This window comes from Perca flavescens, chromosome 17, assembly GCF_004354835.1.
Source record: "Perca flavescens isolate YP-PL-M2 chromosome 17, PFLA_1.0, whole genome shotgun sequence".
Lineage (NCBI taxonomy): Eukaryota > Metazoa > Chordata > Actinopteri > Perciformes > Percidae > Perca > Perca flavescens.
In genome coordinates, this window is record NC_041347.1 from 12,255,332 (window position 1) to 12,272,365 (window position 17,034).

Consider the following 17,034-nt stretch of genomic DNA (forward strand, 5'->3'; position numbering starts at 1 on the left):
GTCTGTGGTGTTCTTATCACATTTTTATTATTAATGTAGTATTTTATTTACTTAACAGTGTACTGTGCTCATTTTGAGATTGATGAATCTGATGTTAGTCATTGCAGCTGAACATCTGCAGAAAAGGCAGTCGGACTGATCAGTCGTTTCCCCGAGGTCCAAAAAGTGCCTCGGAACACACTGAAGCGACGCCGACTTGAGCGTACGTTCTGCACATGCGCGAGACGTAATACGTCTCCATAACAGCAGGCGGCGCAAATCTGTATTGTCGTGTCACGTGGGTCTGGTTTCTCCGGACTGTCATGGCGGCTTGTTCAGAATACGATTTCGTATTGTACTAAAATAGTTCACCGCAACGTGTTTCTGAAAACATTTTAAGTGAGAAATAGGCCATGCAGTTGCTGAATCTGTCTTCATTTCAGATCGACAAAGGCCAGTTTAAAAGATTTCCGTCAGATTTTGAGAGACTCTAGTCACGCCCATCCCGCTTGTTTCTGGGTTAGCACTCTACCAATCAGATGGGTCATTTGAGTCTGACTGCCGGCAGTGCCCGCCCTCCCGATTATACATGTCGAATCGGCCAAAATGAAGGCCGAAGGCCCCTCCGACAGACTACAGCACGGAACACACCGAACAGACTCGAGTCACTGACCTCGCCAGACTGTCCGACGGCCGATTATCTGCTCGGTGTGTCTGGGCCTTTACAGAACGTAGGTTGCCGGGATAAAACCTGACATCCAGCTATCTCCGCTATCTCTTTTGCAAGGGTGCCATCGCTGCATCCAGGGTTTAGAGCCGTCCGTTGTGATTGGTTAAAAGAAATACAAACAACCCAGTCTCTCTTCTCCACTATCCCAAAATAGATGAGCGGTGTAGCCAGACCATACTCCAGCACTGACGCAGCGCTGGAGTATGGTCTGGCAATGCAAGACTAAGTTAATGTTGAATTTTAGCGTTACAAACAGCCACACAACAGGAGAAGAGTAGTGTTTGCAGAGGCCTGTGACCTCAGGATGACACCGGTATTTAGTACAGTACTGCTAATCCTATCTAACATGGAGCCTAGACATTTTTACTTTAATTAATTCTTAGTCACTGAGTGTGTTTAAACTAACACAGAATGGCTGCTGACATGCAGCTGAGCTTTATGTTACTTATCTTACAGAAATTTTTTTTCTAAATGGCTGGTGTTTGATATGTTTCTTTTAATACCTAAAATGTGACCTAAGAAGACATTAATCCAATATGACATCAGTGTACAAGTTAGGTGGGACTCAAAAATACCAGTATATGTCTAGAAGTACATTGGTGTGTAGGCTTTCATGTATGTTCAGAATGAAACTGAGATTTCTCTATGTTGACAGATTTCACCCTGCCTTCCCTACTGGAGGTATTCCTTAGCCGGGAGGTGAAGGCAGCGCCTCTCAGAGCAGGACAGAAGGCTGCGACAGATGAACAGAACTCTGGGAAGAGGTCCCGCATTGGCAGCGGCTCCTGGAAGTCACGGCGGTCACGCAGGACAGCGCAGAGATACTCTGTAAAGGATGCTCGGAAGTCTCAGGTTTCTACCTCAGATTCAGAAGCCAACCCTGAAGACAAAGCTGTCCCAGGTCCTGGTGGTGCAAGGAGCCGACGGTCACATGGCTCCACCATCCGAGTAAGCTGTCAGCATCATCGTTCAGAGGCCTCACAGTTAAAATCCACCACCACTACAGAAACCATGAGTGCACCATACCCCCACCCCCGAGCCCCGGGGTCCCATACAGCGGACACTGAAACCCTGACTGACCCAGCTGCAATATCAATTTTCAACCGCATGGAAAACTCGCCCTTTGATCTCTGCCATGTGTTGCTTTCCCTGCTGGAGAAGGTTTGTAAATTTGACATGAGCATCAACCACAACCCTGGCCTGGCGGTCAGCGTCGTACCTACTCTCACTGAGATCCTGACTGAGTTTGGAGATTGCTGCAGTCCAGGGGGAGGGGGTGGAGGTGCAACGGGGGCAGAGGAGCTTGCTGGAGGCTGGACGGAAGAGCCCATTGCGCTGGTCCAGCGGATGCTTCTACGCACCATCCTGCACCTGATGTCCGTGGATGTGAGTCTAAGTGAAACCCTCCCAGATAGCCTGAGACGCAGCCTGACAGACCTGCTGAGAGCCACCCTCAAAATTCGGAGCTGCTTGGACAGACAGAACGACCCCTTTGCTCCTCGGCCTAAGAAGACCCTGCAGGAGGTCCAGGATGACTTTTCATTCTCCCGCTATCGCCACAGGGCGCTACTGCTGCCAGAGCTTCTAGAGGGAGTACTACAAGTGCTGCTGGGTTGCCTGCAGGCTTCCACACCCAACCCCTTTTTCTTTAGCCAGGCACTGGAGCTGATCCATGAGTTTGTCCAGCACCGCGGCCTGGAGCTGTTTGAGGCCACAGTGCTGCGGCTGGAGGGACATGGCAGGGCCAGGGATTCTGAAGTAGGAGGTGAAGCTTCAGAGAGGCTACGAGGTCTAATTGCAGGGGTCTTTAAGATCATTAGTGCTGTCAAGAAGGCAAAGTCAGAGCAGCTGCATCAGTCTGTGTGTGCCAGACGCCGCCACCGTCGCTGTGAATATTCCCACTTCCTGCATCATCACAGAGACCTTTCAGGCTTGCCCGTCTCTGCTTTCAAGCAGACTGCCAGACGCAACCCCTTTGAAGAAGATGGGGAAGGCAAGGAAGGGATGGAGAGTGACACGGTGCGTTACCCCGAGCGCTGCTGCTGCCTTGCTGCCTATGCTCACCAATGTTTGCGGCTCTTGCAGCGACTGTCCCCCAGTGGGCCAGCTGTGTTGCAGGTACTGGCTGGGGTCCAGGCTGTTGGAATATGCTGTTGTATGGACCCCCGTTCTGTTGTAGGACCCCTACTACATGTCTTCCAAGCTCCAGGTCTGCGTAGTTACCAGTCTCATATTCTCAGTGTTCTGGGCCGACTGATCCTAGACCAGCTTGGTGGGGGGCAACCCTCAGAAAAAGCCAAACTGGCCTCCTGTAACATCTGCACTCTGGACAGCAGCCAGCTGCCAGGCCTGGAAGAGACACTGCAGCACGGGGAACCCTCAGCCATATCTACCAGTATGTGCTACCGCTCCCAGGGTATTCTGCCAAGTGGAGGTGGGGCAGAGGACATGCTGTGGAAGTGGGATGCTCTGGAGGCCTATCAGGAGCTAGTGTTTGGTGAGGACTGGCAGCTGAGCCAGCAGATAGCTGGCCATGTGTGCCACCTGACCCTGCGGGGCAATGCTATAGTGCAGTGGCAGCTCTACACACACATCTTTAACCCTGTGCTGCAGAGAGGGGTAGAGCTGGCCCACCATTCCCAACAGCTGGGGGTTTCCACTGTCTGTACTCAGGTCTGCAGCTATCACACACAGTGCCTACCTGTGGAGGTACTGCTCATTTACCTGCAAACATTACCTGCCCTTCTCAAATCAAGGTGAGTGGTTTTAGATCAGTTTAAAGTTGTGTTTTACTTAAGTCCAACTTTTCTTTGGTCATCTGTCTTTTTTTTTTTTTTTTTTTTTTTTTGTGGTTGTTTTAGTCAGTCCCTCCGAGCTTTCACTGTAGTATTGGACAGCATTTCAGTTTTCTACCAAAGATATGTTTACTTTTTTGGGTAGAAAGATGTGTAGCTGCAAGCTGATTTCGGGTTAAGTCAATGTGCAGAAGCATCAATAATCTGTGTATGGGCTAATCTCTCATTACAATAAAGTGATCCAGATGGTTGGTAAATTTCTTACAAAGGAAATGGATGGCTCCTTTTATAAAACAAATACAATCAAGCTCAAGGTAGACACCTAATCTGCTTGGACATTGTCATTAGATCTGTCTCTTCAGGTCATTGCTAATTGATGCTAATCAATAATTTATTACAGCTCTGTGGACTGAGTGACAGATGGAAGATTATTGACTGTTTATATAACACTGTTACAAGTACAGTAGTCAGGCTAAAGCAGGTGCTTGTAGTTTTTGTCTACATACATTTAACAAAATGCTGCCAAAATTGAATTGGTATGCATATTACTGTACTGTATTAATTAGGTTTTTAGTTTTGTTATATTATCAGTTGAAAATTGTGTTCTCAGCTGTGAGGCAATTCAGAGAGTGTGTGTGTGTGTGTGTGTGTGTGTGTGTGTGTGTGTGTGTGTGTGTGTGTGTGTGTGTGTGTGTGTGTGTGTGTGTGTGTGTGTGTGTGTGTGTGTGTGTGTGTGTGTGTGTGTGTGTGTGTGTGTGTGTGTGTGTGTGTGTGTGTGTGTGTGTGTGTGTGTGTGTGTGTGTGTGTGTGTGTGTGTGTGTGTGTGTGTGTGGTTTACTGGCTCCTGCCCAATGCATGCTGGGACAGGTTGAGTCCCCATATGACCCTAAACAGGATCAGTGTGTATAGACGATGGATGGATGCTTTGAAGCAATCTGTCAGCAGATTGGTTTCCTTATTAAAATTCAGAGTATGTTGTTCTGCTCTCTGCAGGTTTGACTGAAATTCAAAGTCTTTACAGCTGTGATGTTTGTCCTCAAAATACACTTTAGAGACAACTTTAGGTCCTTATGCTTATGTAAAAGTCTTATATTCATATAATTTTACTTTCGGATGAGTGGTGTTCTACTTAGACTTAACATGTTTTTTTTCCCTTTTATGTACCTTTTTGTTCAAACACCAAGCTACTGCTGCTCAATGGATATTTGTAATGTACATGATGAAGCTCATTGATATAATTGGCTGTTCCAGGGATGTACATTTGAATACCTTTTTTTTGTTCACAATTTATTTTTTAATAATAACAAAAAATACTTTATGAATTCCATTGTAGCGTACCAATAAAAGTGTGAGTTAGGCAAGAGCCAATACTTAAGTCTTAATTTCAGAATTTTTTTTTTTTTCCATCCGTACTCTTGACTAAAATATCTACCACTACAGTGAGGGCAAAAGACAGTATTGGCTGTTAAATTGAAACAATAATCAACTTACTGTTGCTATACTAAGTAATGTCTTTTAATTCTTCAAAACATTGGTTGCTCAAAAGTTACGTACAACTGGTCTTAGTAATAAAAAACAAACCTACTGAAAATGGCAACCAAATTGCAATCTTTACTGCACATCCAGATTAAGAAAACATTGACTTGGTGAAGGATGCTTACTGAACTGCCTCTGTACAGGGCGAAACCACCTATCCTTGCGTATATGGTCAATCTCACTAGGTTAGCGTGTACAGCTCCATCTGGTGGGCCAATTAGGCTACATATTTTATAATTTTTTGAATCTCCGTTTTCTCCCCAACTGTTGAATAAAAATCAGCATAATCAAAGTTCTTTTTGGCCAAACTATCTTTGGGCCCAGTAGCATACCTTATATGTGACATTATCCAATATGCACACTGGTCTAAAGGAATATCGTTTTGCCATATTGTAGATCAAATTATTGTATTTGTCAGCGAGGACAAGGATAGGAGATAATAAGGTAAATATTAATTCGCACTCACAGTGTATTCAAACATTTACACAAGCTGAAAATGTAGTTTCTTAGCCTTCTGAGGTCACAATGTGAATATTGGTAGTTTGGGACAAGGCTCAGACAATAAGCATTAAATTGTTAAGTGGTTGATATTCTCACACACTTCAGTAGTGTATTTATATGACAAAGGATATGATAATGATGAAATAATTTTTGTTTGGGTGATTTTATCCTTCACCTAAATGGCTTAAATAATGCTACAGAAGTACCATACATCTTGCCTGCCTCTTCATCATCTTTCATCACTCCTGTAGCTTTCTACATGAGCACCCTATTTTTCAAATGAGAACATTACATATTCATGCTAATGGCTAGTCATCCGGATGGACTTGCACACCCCTAATAAAAAGAGGAAATGTTGTGAAAAAGCTGAATTAATCAACTCTGCATACATTTAGAGGACAGCTGGAGAAAGGGTTTGGATTGAAGAAAAATATCAGCAAGTTTATTATTTATTAAATGTACCCATTTCATGCACTGACCTCAAAGCTTCAAGTGAACATCTGTTTCAGTTCCTTAACCCACTAGTTGAATAATCCCATGCTGAGATTAAAGTGTTTTTCTTTTCAGTCGGTGTATACTGTTATGTCAGCACATCTCGTGAGAGTGTTGGTTTTTTCTTACCAAATGTTGATTTAACCTTCACTCAGAGGTGACCCATTAAGTTAATTTACCCTGCATTGTAATAGTGTAATTTATTTATCACTACCTTGATAGTGGGTGTATACCAGTAGGAAACGCATTTAAAAGGGTCAAATGTTGACTTTGTTTTGCTAACTAAACATATAATTCACATTCAGATACCTTTGACACAATGTGACTAAAATGTGTCTTTGTGGCTCAGTAAAATAACAAATTCACAAGAAAAATTAGATAATAAAGCAAATGCAGTATGTAAAGATGGAACTTTACATAGCAGGTGTGTGTTTGTTCAAACTTGGCAAGTAGTGTCCTTCATAGTTAATTTATCATGTTAATAGAAGTTGACTTCTCTATTTAAAGGTGCTATTGTGCCCTGGGGGAAATTATATCTGCTGACTAGTTGTATAGTTTGTTAGATTAGACTGAGTGGTGCCATTTATTTTAATTGCTGGGAGATCTAGAAGAGTTTAAATGTGTGCAATTAACCCTTTTATTACCATATTAATCCTTTCATTGGCCAGTGAGAGGCACATGCATATATATATTATTCCTGGGGGTAATTTTTAAGTCAATGAATGGCATAGTGTAGTGTTGGAAGTGTTGAATTATGAGTATTGCTATTTACCCATATTGATATTGAAAGTGTGTAATGTTTATGTCCATTCTCTGCTTTACTTTGCTTAGTTTCAAATACTTTCTGTTCCAGGGTGATCAGAGACCTTTTCGTCAGTTGTAATGGGCTCAATCAGGTGACGGAGCTTGTCTACCTAGACCAGACACGCTCTTTGGCTTTGAAGGTGTTTGAGACTCTAATAATAGGCATTGGACACCAGCAGGCTGACGGGGTGCTTCAGGAGGTAGAGTGTGTTGATGCTGAAGAAAGGGAGGCCGTCTTGGGCCTGGCTGAGGAACTGGCGTCCCGAGGGGCTGGAGAGGGCCCACAGAGCCTCAGCAAGTTCTACGAAGGCCTAAAGGAGGCATATCCGCGTAATAAAAGCCGGAGTGGGCAGGGCCGTGGACCAGGGCGCAGCCGAGCAGAGACCCACCTCCATGTTATAAACCTCTTCTTGTGTGTGGCCTTCCTCTGTGTTAGCAAAGAGGCAGATTCTGACCGGGACTCAGTTAATGACTCTGAAGACACTTCAGGTTACGACAGTACAGCCAGTGAACCTTTTGGCGGGCGACTGCCTTACCTGTCCCCAGACAGCGTGGCTCTGCCCTCCAAAGAGCAGTTGCGACGAGCTGCAGATGTTTGGTCAGTGTGTCGGTGGATCTACCTGGCCAGCCCCTTGTTTCAGAGGCAGTTCTTCAGGCTAGGAGGACTGGATGTCTGCTTGCGCCTTATGGCCATGGTTATTCAGAAACTTTCCTGTAAGACCAAGGATGGGAAAGCAAAGAAGAAGAGGGATGGTAAGGGCAAAGGCAGCCCTGAGTCTACAGCCCCAGCTACCTCACTGGGACTGGAGGAGACAACTCGTGATTCGGCAGACGCCCTAAGCACCGGTCCAGCTGAGGGAAAGACCAAAGATCCAGCAAAGAAGCTGGAGGAAGAATGGCAACTACAAAGTATTCGTCTCCTTGAGGCCTTGCTGGCTATATGTCTGCACAGTGCAAACTCGGCCCTGCAGAGGATAGAGCCTGAGCTTTCTTATCAGGTACGTAGTTTAATATCCTACTGATCAGCTAATCCCTGACCACATCAACCACATAAAATGCTATGTCTACTCTCGTCTATAGCTCCAGTCAGTGGAAGAGACCCTGTTTGAGGTGAGAGACCAGCTCTCTCGCTCAGGGGTGGTGAACTCTGACCTTGCTGTTCCTCTGTTTGACTCTCTCCTGAGAGTGGCTTTGGCAGAGGTATCATCCTGTCCTGATCCCCCTGAGGAGAAGCCAGACAGGGTGAGTCCTGCCTTGGGAGAAACTGTGAGTGAAATTACTGCAACTTTTTATATTCTCAAGTTTTTGTTTAGCTACACGAGGCAAGTCCAGGTTATAGCCAATCAGACACTTGATTCCTCTGCAGCTACAGGAGGTGCTATCTATGTTCGTTAGTAGGATTGGGCATCGAGAACCAGTTCCAACTTGGAATAGTTTCAAAACTTACAATTCCAATTGAATCGTTTCTTTATTGGAATCGGTTGGAAAATTTGGTTTCAAATCCGATCATCGGTTCCAAATTTAACATGCACAAGATTGGGTTTCCGTAGCAGCCACCGTACTTCCAGGCGCTTGTTGTGTTGCAGCCATAAGCACGGTAAACGCCGTTCTAGTGTGGCTTTATTTTACGTTGAAAAAGCCCGGTAAAACTGTAAATTATCATTGAATTAAAATAAAATGTTCCTCTTATCTGTGAAATAAGCATATGATAAGCATGTGACCCGTTTCAACTCCATCCCTCAAAGAATCGGAATCAAGAATCGATAAGAACCGGAATCAAAAGGAAGAATGGGAATTGGAATCAGAATAGTTAAAATTAGGGCCGGGACTCGATTAAAAAAAATAATCTAATTAATTACAAGCTTTGTAATTAATTAATTGAAATTAATTGCATTTTAATTCCATAAATATTTGACCTGAGAACAGTGAGAAGTAATTTTTTTTACATGGATTTTTAGTATACCATTGAATAATGACTGAATACATAAGCTTAAGCAACACAATATTGTTTATTTTTGTTCAACCAAGTCCAGCAGACCAGTGCAATTTTTGCCATTAAGTGTAGCAATAGCATATTTAGAAACATAGTACATTTCAGAAATTCAGGTAGCCTATACGTAGGTAGACCTTCTGTAAACTACGTTTTTTTAAGTAAAACACAATACTTTCAAGTACATTCAGACTTAGTTACCCTGGTCCTTAAACCAGTCATCTGGTGGAGTGTAGGTTGGGTGTGGGTCCTTGTACTCGGAGTCGGGCTAACGTCCACGCTAGCTGCTAAATGTTTTGCGTTGAGGTGATACATGAGGCTCGATGTCCTGCGGTGATATGCAAATTCCTTGTTGCATAGCATGCACACAACCATGCTCTAATCAACGCTTCCATCCGTTCGTTTTTTATAACAAAATTTCCCATCCACGGGGCCAACCATTTCATGTTCACTGTGGTTTGTTGTTGTCTGAAGCATTGACATATATAAAAGGTCTGAAGTCATGAACGCTAGTTGGTGCTCCAGTATAATCGGTCCGCCAAAACTCATCCAGTGAGAAACGTCCCGCGGTGCAAAAATAAGTGTGATTAAAATGCGTAAAAATTTCTAATTAAAACCATAAATGTTTTTGTTTACACCGTATGCACATATTTCCACACAACTGAAAAAATCCTCCTCTTAAACCAACTAGTCCATCTTTCCTGACCATAAACCTTTGTTGCATGTCCTGTCTCTCTCCCCTAATTCAATCTTTCTACTGTCAGCTCTAAAATAGGGGCTTAAGATGCCCAAAAATACTTGTCTTGCTCTTTCATCAAACACATTCTCATCACTCGTTTCAACAAAAGAGAAAATGCTTATGAAGGTGTTAGACAGGGGTGAGAGCTTAGTCAAGAGAGATCATACAATTTTAAACAAGCATGTGTGATCAGAAAAACTGCATCTTGTTGTGTGCTACCCAATGATATGAACTTATCTTTCAACCAATGTGCCCAGTGAGTCATTGTCAAGGGGACAAGACAGCTTTGCTTGATTAACTTTATTAACACAAAAGATTTAACAAATTTTTAATTGCTTTCCCCCCCCAGTAGAATTAAGCAGATTGTGTTCAGTCACCACATTCTGCTTCTTCGGCTGACCACCACGGCAAAAATATAGAGAGCAGTGGTGTTTATTTAGGAGCGAACTGTACAATGAAAGGGAAACCATTTTCCAGCCGAGCGTCGTCAAGCATCAGGGCGGCTGTGTATGGCCACTCACACTATGTTGCTAAGCAGCCGTTATCTGCCTGATATGCAACAAAACAGCAGACGTGCATAATGATAGCCCTTGTTTAGACTCATTTTGAAACCCAAACGGGTCACTGATGGTACTTTTTGTTTTAAAGATTTTTACACGTTAATGTAAGTACATTTGACATAGGCTTCATACAAGTATAAAGAATAAATCCGTTGAAATGTACACGTCGAGACACGTATGTAACTGCTTTCATGCTGCTTTATTTATTTGTTCCAAAACCAAAAAAACAATGTCAAAACGTAATCGTTTTTTTCTTTCTGGCTGTCCTCCCTAAACTGACTACCCGCCTTATGGTGGGTTCCTCCTTTCTCACAGCCTTAGATGTGTTTTTCACAAGTCTTAAAATGCCTGTCTGACTAAGCCTGTTCCAACACCGGTGGATTTAGCTTTTTATATAATAGATTTACCTATTTCCTAAGAGCTTAGTTCTTTTTTCGTGAGCTCAGCAGAGTGTGATGTTCACTTAACCATTACAAGTATGTACGATGAAGCTCCAAGATTAGTCTTCCACCACAAAGTTTGTCCACTGAAGGACTATTCTTTGAAATGTTCACTTCACCCACAATTGAATATCAAAGCTGTCTAGTATTATGCGGAAAGGAATCTAGGTGTGTCTTACAGTAAGCCTCTTCTTTTGAACTGGTAAACGGTTTAGAGTTTGACTGTTTACTTTAGTGCGTGTGTGTAGTTTTTGTGTGTTTGCCTACAGGCACATATGATGACTGGCCGTTCACAGCAAGGAACTGGGCTGTGTGAGTGCGCTGCAAGTCAGCTGACATTTTGTCTTATGACCAAAATCTTGTACTTTTCACCCCCACCTCATCACTTAAACATTTTGTTGACAAATTATTTGCTGTATTAGTGGTAGGATCGCTGCTTGGTATATTTTAGCATAACATTCTGTTTTAGTTTTTTTTTTTTTTAAACTGATTGGTTAAGCTCTTGCGAAAATATATTTTATCTTATTAGTTTGACAGTTAACTAGGTGATGAAATTGAAATTCATGAATTTTTCTTGCTCTCTCTCTCTCTCTCTCTCTCTCTCTCTCTCTCTCTCTCTCTCTCTCTCTCTCTCTCTCTCTCTCTCTCTCTCTTTCTGTCAGAAGCTCCAGGTGTCGGCGGAAGGGGTGGCCCCAGCAGGCGATCTGTCTGAGGAGGTGGACGAGGTGCAGAGCTGTGGCGTCAAGCCCCTGGGGGAGGAGGAGGGCTACGACGCTGACAGCGAAAGCAACCCTGAAGACATGGCCAAGCAGGAAGATGGTAGGTCCACACTTACTGCCACACACTCACATACACACTCCCTCCCTCTCTTACTCCCATGTATGCCTCCTCAAGAATCCACAGCTACTGTACACACTCCTAATGATAGTAACTTTGGCTGGTTTGACGCTACTTTGTACTGTTTTTTTTTTTTTTTTGCAGTCTTCCACTGCAGATCTTTCACTCTTTTTATTTCCCTGGGCTTATTTTAAGAACGCTGTTAATCACTTTTACTTCATGTTCTCCATTTTCTGTAACATTTTATTTTGGTTGTTGATAAATGTCAGCAGGCTAAACTTGATGGATTGAGAGGTCAGCCTTGGGAAATCTTGCTTCTCCCACTATTGAATTGATCACTCAACGCATTTGTTGACTTATTTTGCATTATTGCATTTCCTTGCATTAACTGGAGGATTTTATATTGAGCAGCATCATGGGTTTTAAGCAATTTGCAGTGTAAAGAAAACCACATCCTCTTTTGGTTTGCTGTGGAGGATATTTGGCAATAACAAGTGGCTAGTTTATATTGCATACATATGACATAGCAAAAAAAACAGGCTTGAGCGCCTTTTTTCCCCTCACAACAGCCTCTTGTGTTAGCTCTGCCTCTCCACTCTGGTCTCGCCGGTTAAGAACGTGGCCTGATTACACCCTTTTTACTTTTTCATCCCCTCAGAATACAATCATTGTTTTGCATTTTACAACTGCAGGCAAGTACACTCTGTGGCCGCATGAGCTGAATCTTGTGACCTAAAGCCATCAAATGGACTCTTTAACTTCCTGGAAAACAGTCAATCTTAAATGCTTACCTCATGCTAGACCATTTCTGGATTTACCAGTGGGCTGTCTGGGCATGTGCTCAGGGGCCCCTGAGCATGAAAGGGCCCTCCGGAATTGGAGAAATAAAAATGTATAGATTTTTTTTCATGTCAGGCTCCACAGAAATATGACACAAAGCTTGAGCCATTTTCTTGATCTTGATTATTATACTGTAATAATGTTTGTTTGTTTTTTTAAATACAATTTTACACCTCACATGGACAGCGCACACACGAGGCGTAGCTCATCATCTCCTCTCCACATCCCTCTGTGTGTTCGAGTGTAACCGCAGCCTAAATTGCATGTTTGTGGGTCATCTCTTCCTAAGCGGCGGGCGTTTTATGGCTGATGTCTCAGGCTGCAAGCCCGTGTGTAATGCAACCTCCGTAGGCCTCTGCTCGGGCCACAAGCAACAGCGGTGAGAGCTGTGGCTTGTCTTGTCTCTGAAAACCTTAGCGTATCTCCCATTATTTTCTGCTTCTGAAAGGATGGAGAGAGACCCTTCCTCCATTTGTCGCTGTTCAACAAATGTGGTGTGGTGTGATGCTGCTATATTTGTTGGAGTCGGTTTGCCAAGTTCATTATATGTTGGTTTATTGTGTGTAATTGTAAGCCTATTCATAGTCAGACCTTTCGGGTTTTTTAAATTCAACAAGCAATTTGTTGTATTTTAGCTAATTACTGAAAGCAGCAGAAAGGCAGAACTGAGTGCACTTCAATATCCGTTTATTTATGCAAGTAATACAGCAATATTAAACAAAGTTATCGCATATTTAACTATATTTACACTTTGCCAGCTCTTATTCAGTTATGCGATATGTGAGAAGAGGTCAATCGAAATTATTTGTGGACCAACTAGTACATTTTTTTTTCCTGAAAACTGCAAAACATTACATGAAATGCAAACTAATGGTTTGCTGCAATTTAATTTAACATTGCTGAGTCTGCATTTACGGCTTTTAGTTTATATTCACTGACCGCAGTATATATCTGGATGTGTGAGTGTTAGCTGGAGGCAAACTGTGTAGCTGTGCAGAGGGAGAGAGAGCAAGCTTCATTAATAAAAGGAGGTCCCAGAAGCTGCGTGAGAGCCTGCTGGGCTTCTCTCCTGTAAATCATGAGGGGACTCCCATGATGCTCTGTGGCTGAGCACAGGACTCAGGCTTATTCATTTTCATGAGCTGCCTCCACGCTAAGCAGGGAATGCCTGTGGATTGTGAAGATGTTTCAGCAACACGGCCGGCCAGTGTGCGTTCTGTGTTAGCGTGTGTGGCGTGACGTTTATCATCTCTCCCGGTCTGTGTGCATGTCTCTTGTTGTGTCTCTTATCTTGCCCTTGTGGGTGTGGGTGTGGTGGTTCTCTTAGGAGTAAAGGTGGAGTCTGCTGTGCTGCGTGAGTTTGTGGCGGTGGCAGACGGGCCCAGGCGTGGCGTGCTGCTGTTCCCGGAGATCTGCATTATGGAGCTGAAGCTACTCGCCACTGGCTCCCCAGACCTGGAGGTTCTGAGTCATGTGTTTCACAGCCTGCTGGGTGCTGTACACACCAACCACCGCAATGCTGCCCTGCTCTATGACCAGGTCGGTCTGACCCCTTCTTCTTCTTTCTACTACTCTTAACCGCCTGAGCGGTATGTGTGTGTCTTACTTTTCTCCTCAACTGTGCTCTGAGGAATATGACTGACCCTTTGTTCTGGTCTAACAGGGAGGAGTCACAACCATCCTGTCTGGCTTTCACAACATCCTCAGCCAAACAGACCCCTCCTTTACAGGTTTGTTATATATTCTGGCTTATATTTATCTGACACTGTTGGATATTATTCATGTGTGACATGTGTGAAAACATTGGGTACACTCAGTTTGCTGCCTTCCTAAAATAGTTTTTCCTGCTGCTGACATTTTGACTGGGTCCTCAGGGTTCAAACGTCATACTCATTCTGAATAATTGTAGTTATTCCTGGGGACATCTGTACCCAGTGGATTGATTTTATATATAGAATTTGTGATTATCTTATTTGGCATTGTAAGTTATTGCCACGTGTCTGTGGCTTTTTTCTTTTTCTTTCATTTATATTTTTCGCTGAGAGAAAAGCAGGCAGTGATGCTGTTTTGTGTTGTTTTTTTGCCTGTCGTGTTCTGGTGCATGCCCAAGTGAAGGAAAACTGTTAACATAATCTGCTCTTCATTGGTCTTCCTTCAGATTGCCAGGCTGTGCTAGTGGAGCTGCTGGTTGCCATGGTGAGCCAGCAAATCACAGCGGAGGAACTGGCTCTATTGATTCGCCTCTTCTTGGAGAAGACCCCACCTACTGTAAATAGCAAACTCTATCAGTCACTCAGCAATGCAGTTTATGTTCAGGGTGTTGACACTGATAGCTTATGCTCACACTGTCTGCACAATTCATTTTTCAGCAGGAACAAGAACGTGTTTGTAATCAGGGGTTAAAGTGAAATCTGGCAGTTGGGTGAACCCTAAGACCCTAGAAAGTGTTATATACTCAAATTTAAACTTCAAAGTAACGTTTAGACTTTAACGTTTCTTACTTTTAAAGTCTGTATCCACTACACAGCACTACAAGTTATTTCCTTCTTCCAAAACATTGGTGAAGAACACCAGAAACAATTGCCAGGAGTTGAGTTTGAATAGCAAAAACACTGGAATGGATATTTGGCAGTATTTTAAACAAACGGGAAACACTGACAAGCGAAACTGCCAATTCAATTAATTTACTTTTTAATCGAAAGTGCTGAAACGCCGTTCCGGATCATTCCGGCCCACTTTAACCCCTGTTTGTAAGACACCCTTCCTGTCACACTGTCTTTTCACTTCTTGGTTCTTTAAATCTCATCAACACATACAGTAACACTTCCCTCGGCTTAATTTATTCTATATACAATTAACACCAATGGGTGCGGAACAGGTGTGTTTCTACAACTTATTACCACAGGTCTGTGTTTAATTGGAATCCGGCAGCAGACATCATTAATAAACTGTGTTGAAGAAATAGGTTCCAAAAAGGGAAGAGAGGGGTTTATTTTTAACCATGTCAGCGTAGTGACGTGAACTGTTTTCCGTCTATGAAAAAGAGACATGTCAGTAACTACAGTGGTCACACATGATTTTTTTTTTTTTTTTGTACTTCTACCCAGGGTTTTCTATTTTTGAGTGTTTTTCTGCATTCTATCAAGACTCTTAGGGTTACCTTAGGTTTAATGCTGAGCTGTTTCTAGATGGATCAGACTGTGAAAGCAATTAAACTGCTCAGTAATGTACCACTGTACTTTTTGAAAAAATGCACATGCGCAACACTCTGCCTGCTCCCGAGAGGGAACGCCTATTAAACGTGTGCACGAGAGTGCACTGTTTACAAGGTGCTGTCGGCATGGCTCATACAAACCTACTTTTCAAAAAAGATGATTTGCACTTTTTCACAAATTGAGATGTTTACCGTGTGCGTGACTTGTGCCAGGGCTACATCAACATCAACTTTTACTAGCAGTGATTTTAAATGGATTTCTCCAAATAGCATGCCAAACTTTACCTGTGGAGTAGAAACTTCACGACTGAGGCATCAGTGGGAAGCCCAACCTGTGCTTTCAGCGCACGCCAGCGTGTGAAATATTCTCCCAAAAGCTTCAATGCTTCAATGAATGGCTGAAACCGTAGCTCAAGCTCACCACACATATACACCTGAAAGCTAGGGACGTGCACGTACGACGGCCTTACGTAAACATATCACCAGAATGATTGACAACTAGGAGGACCAATAGTCTTGATGACCCACCCGGAAAAAGAAAATCCTCCACTATACCTTTTTAATTGTAAATATGCAGAGTAAGCACAAATCTATTAAGTTTTTTTTTTTTTTTTTTAAAAAAAAAAAAAAAAAATCTTTCTCACTCCCCATTTACTTTGTCGCCTGCAGGAGATTTTACTTAAAGGCATCCTACAAATCGTAGAAGCCAACGTGAATATAGTACCTCTTCACTTCCTGACCTTTCCAATAATCGTTGGGGCTTCAACCCCAGGAGGGGTGTCCACTGGCTCCAGACCGAACGGTGCTGCCGCAGGGAAAAGTGTTGGTTTGCTCTGGAAGGGCAAACTGTCTCCTGGGCGCAGGGAGGGGGATACCGAGTACCGACCAAGTCACCTCCGTTCCTCTCCCTGGCACATTGCTCCTCTCCACTTGCCCCTGGTAGGGCAGAACTGCTGGCCCCACATGGCTAGTGGCTTCAGTGCCTCTATGTGGCTGAGAGTGGCAGAGCAGGAGGAGAAGGATGAGGACAAAGACCACGGTGAGACACAGATCCTACACCAAGACCCTTTTTTATGCCTTAAGTCCATAAATATAAACTGGTTTTGAGATTCTTTCATCATTGTTTTCCAGAGGAGAGTAACCCTTCTGCAGCTGAGTCCCTCCATAGCTCCTCTCAGGCCAGGACGAGATTAGTAGAGGAAGGTCTCATTCATATTCTGTCCATGGGCTCCAAGGCACTGATGCTTCAAGTGTGGGCAGACTTCTCTACAGGCTCTCTCACATTCAGGTGAGCTCCAGTGTAGACTACAGTCTCAAAGATGTGTGTGACGAATGTGTTACTATTTCTTAATCTAAATAATTTATGGACCTTGAAGTATTGTAATGTGCTGTTCCCTCAGGATTTGTATAGACCCAAACGATGAAATTAAAGCAGGGCTGCTTGCACAGGCAGATTCTGGTGAGGAACTACTCAGAGCAGGCCAATGGCAGCACCTCGGCCTCACTTACACCCAGCAGCCAGAAGGCAAGAAGAACATCCACGGCCGTGTGGTTGTCTGGGTGTGTGGCATCAGGTG

At 43.4% G+C, this 17,034-nt stretch overlaps 1 protein-coding gene across 9 annotated transcripts in view; it reads left to right on the plus strand.

Annotated features, from left to right (window-relative positions):
* Positions 1 to 17,034, plus strand: part of lyst (lysosomal trafficking regulator) — a 64,249-nt gene that overhangs the window by 25,297 nt on the left and 21,918 nt on the right. For 6 of the 9 annotated variants that reach the window (XM_028602847.1, XM_028602851.1, XM_028602842.1 and 3 more), the window contains 10 exons: positions 1,365 to 3,465; positions 6,887 to 7,835; positions 7,918 to 8,103; positions 11,229 to 11,385; positions 13,571 to 13,782; positions 13,907 to 13,973; positions 14,402 to 14,511; positions 16,127 to 16,496; positions 16,589 to 16,745; positions 16,858 to 17,031. In XM_028602847.1, coding sequence (XP_028458648.1) covers positions 1,365 to 3,465; positions 6,887 to 7,835; positions 7,918 to 8,103; positions 11,229 to 11,385; positions 13,571 to 13,782; positions 13,907 to 13,973; positions 14,402 to 14,511; positions 16,127 to 16,496; positions 16,589 to 16,745; positions 16,858 to 17,031 — 4,483 coding nt within the window. The remainder of the gene's footprint in view (positions 1 to 1,364; positions 3,466 to 6,886; positions 7,836 to 7,917; positions 8,104 to 11,228; positions 11,386 to 13,570; positions 13,783 to 13,906; positions 13,974 to 14,401; positions 14,512 to 16,126; positions 16,497 to 16,588; positions 16,746 to 16,857; positions 17,032 to 17,034) is intronic. The other 3 variants (XM_028602843.1, XM_028602845.1, XM_028602846.1) reach the window with 3 other exon arrangements.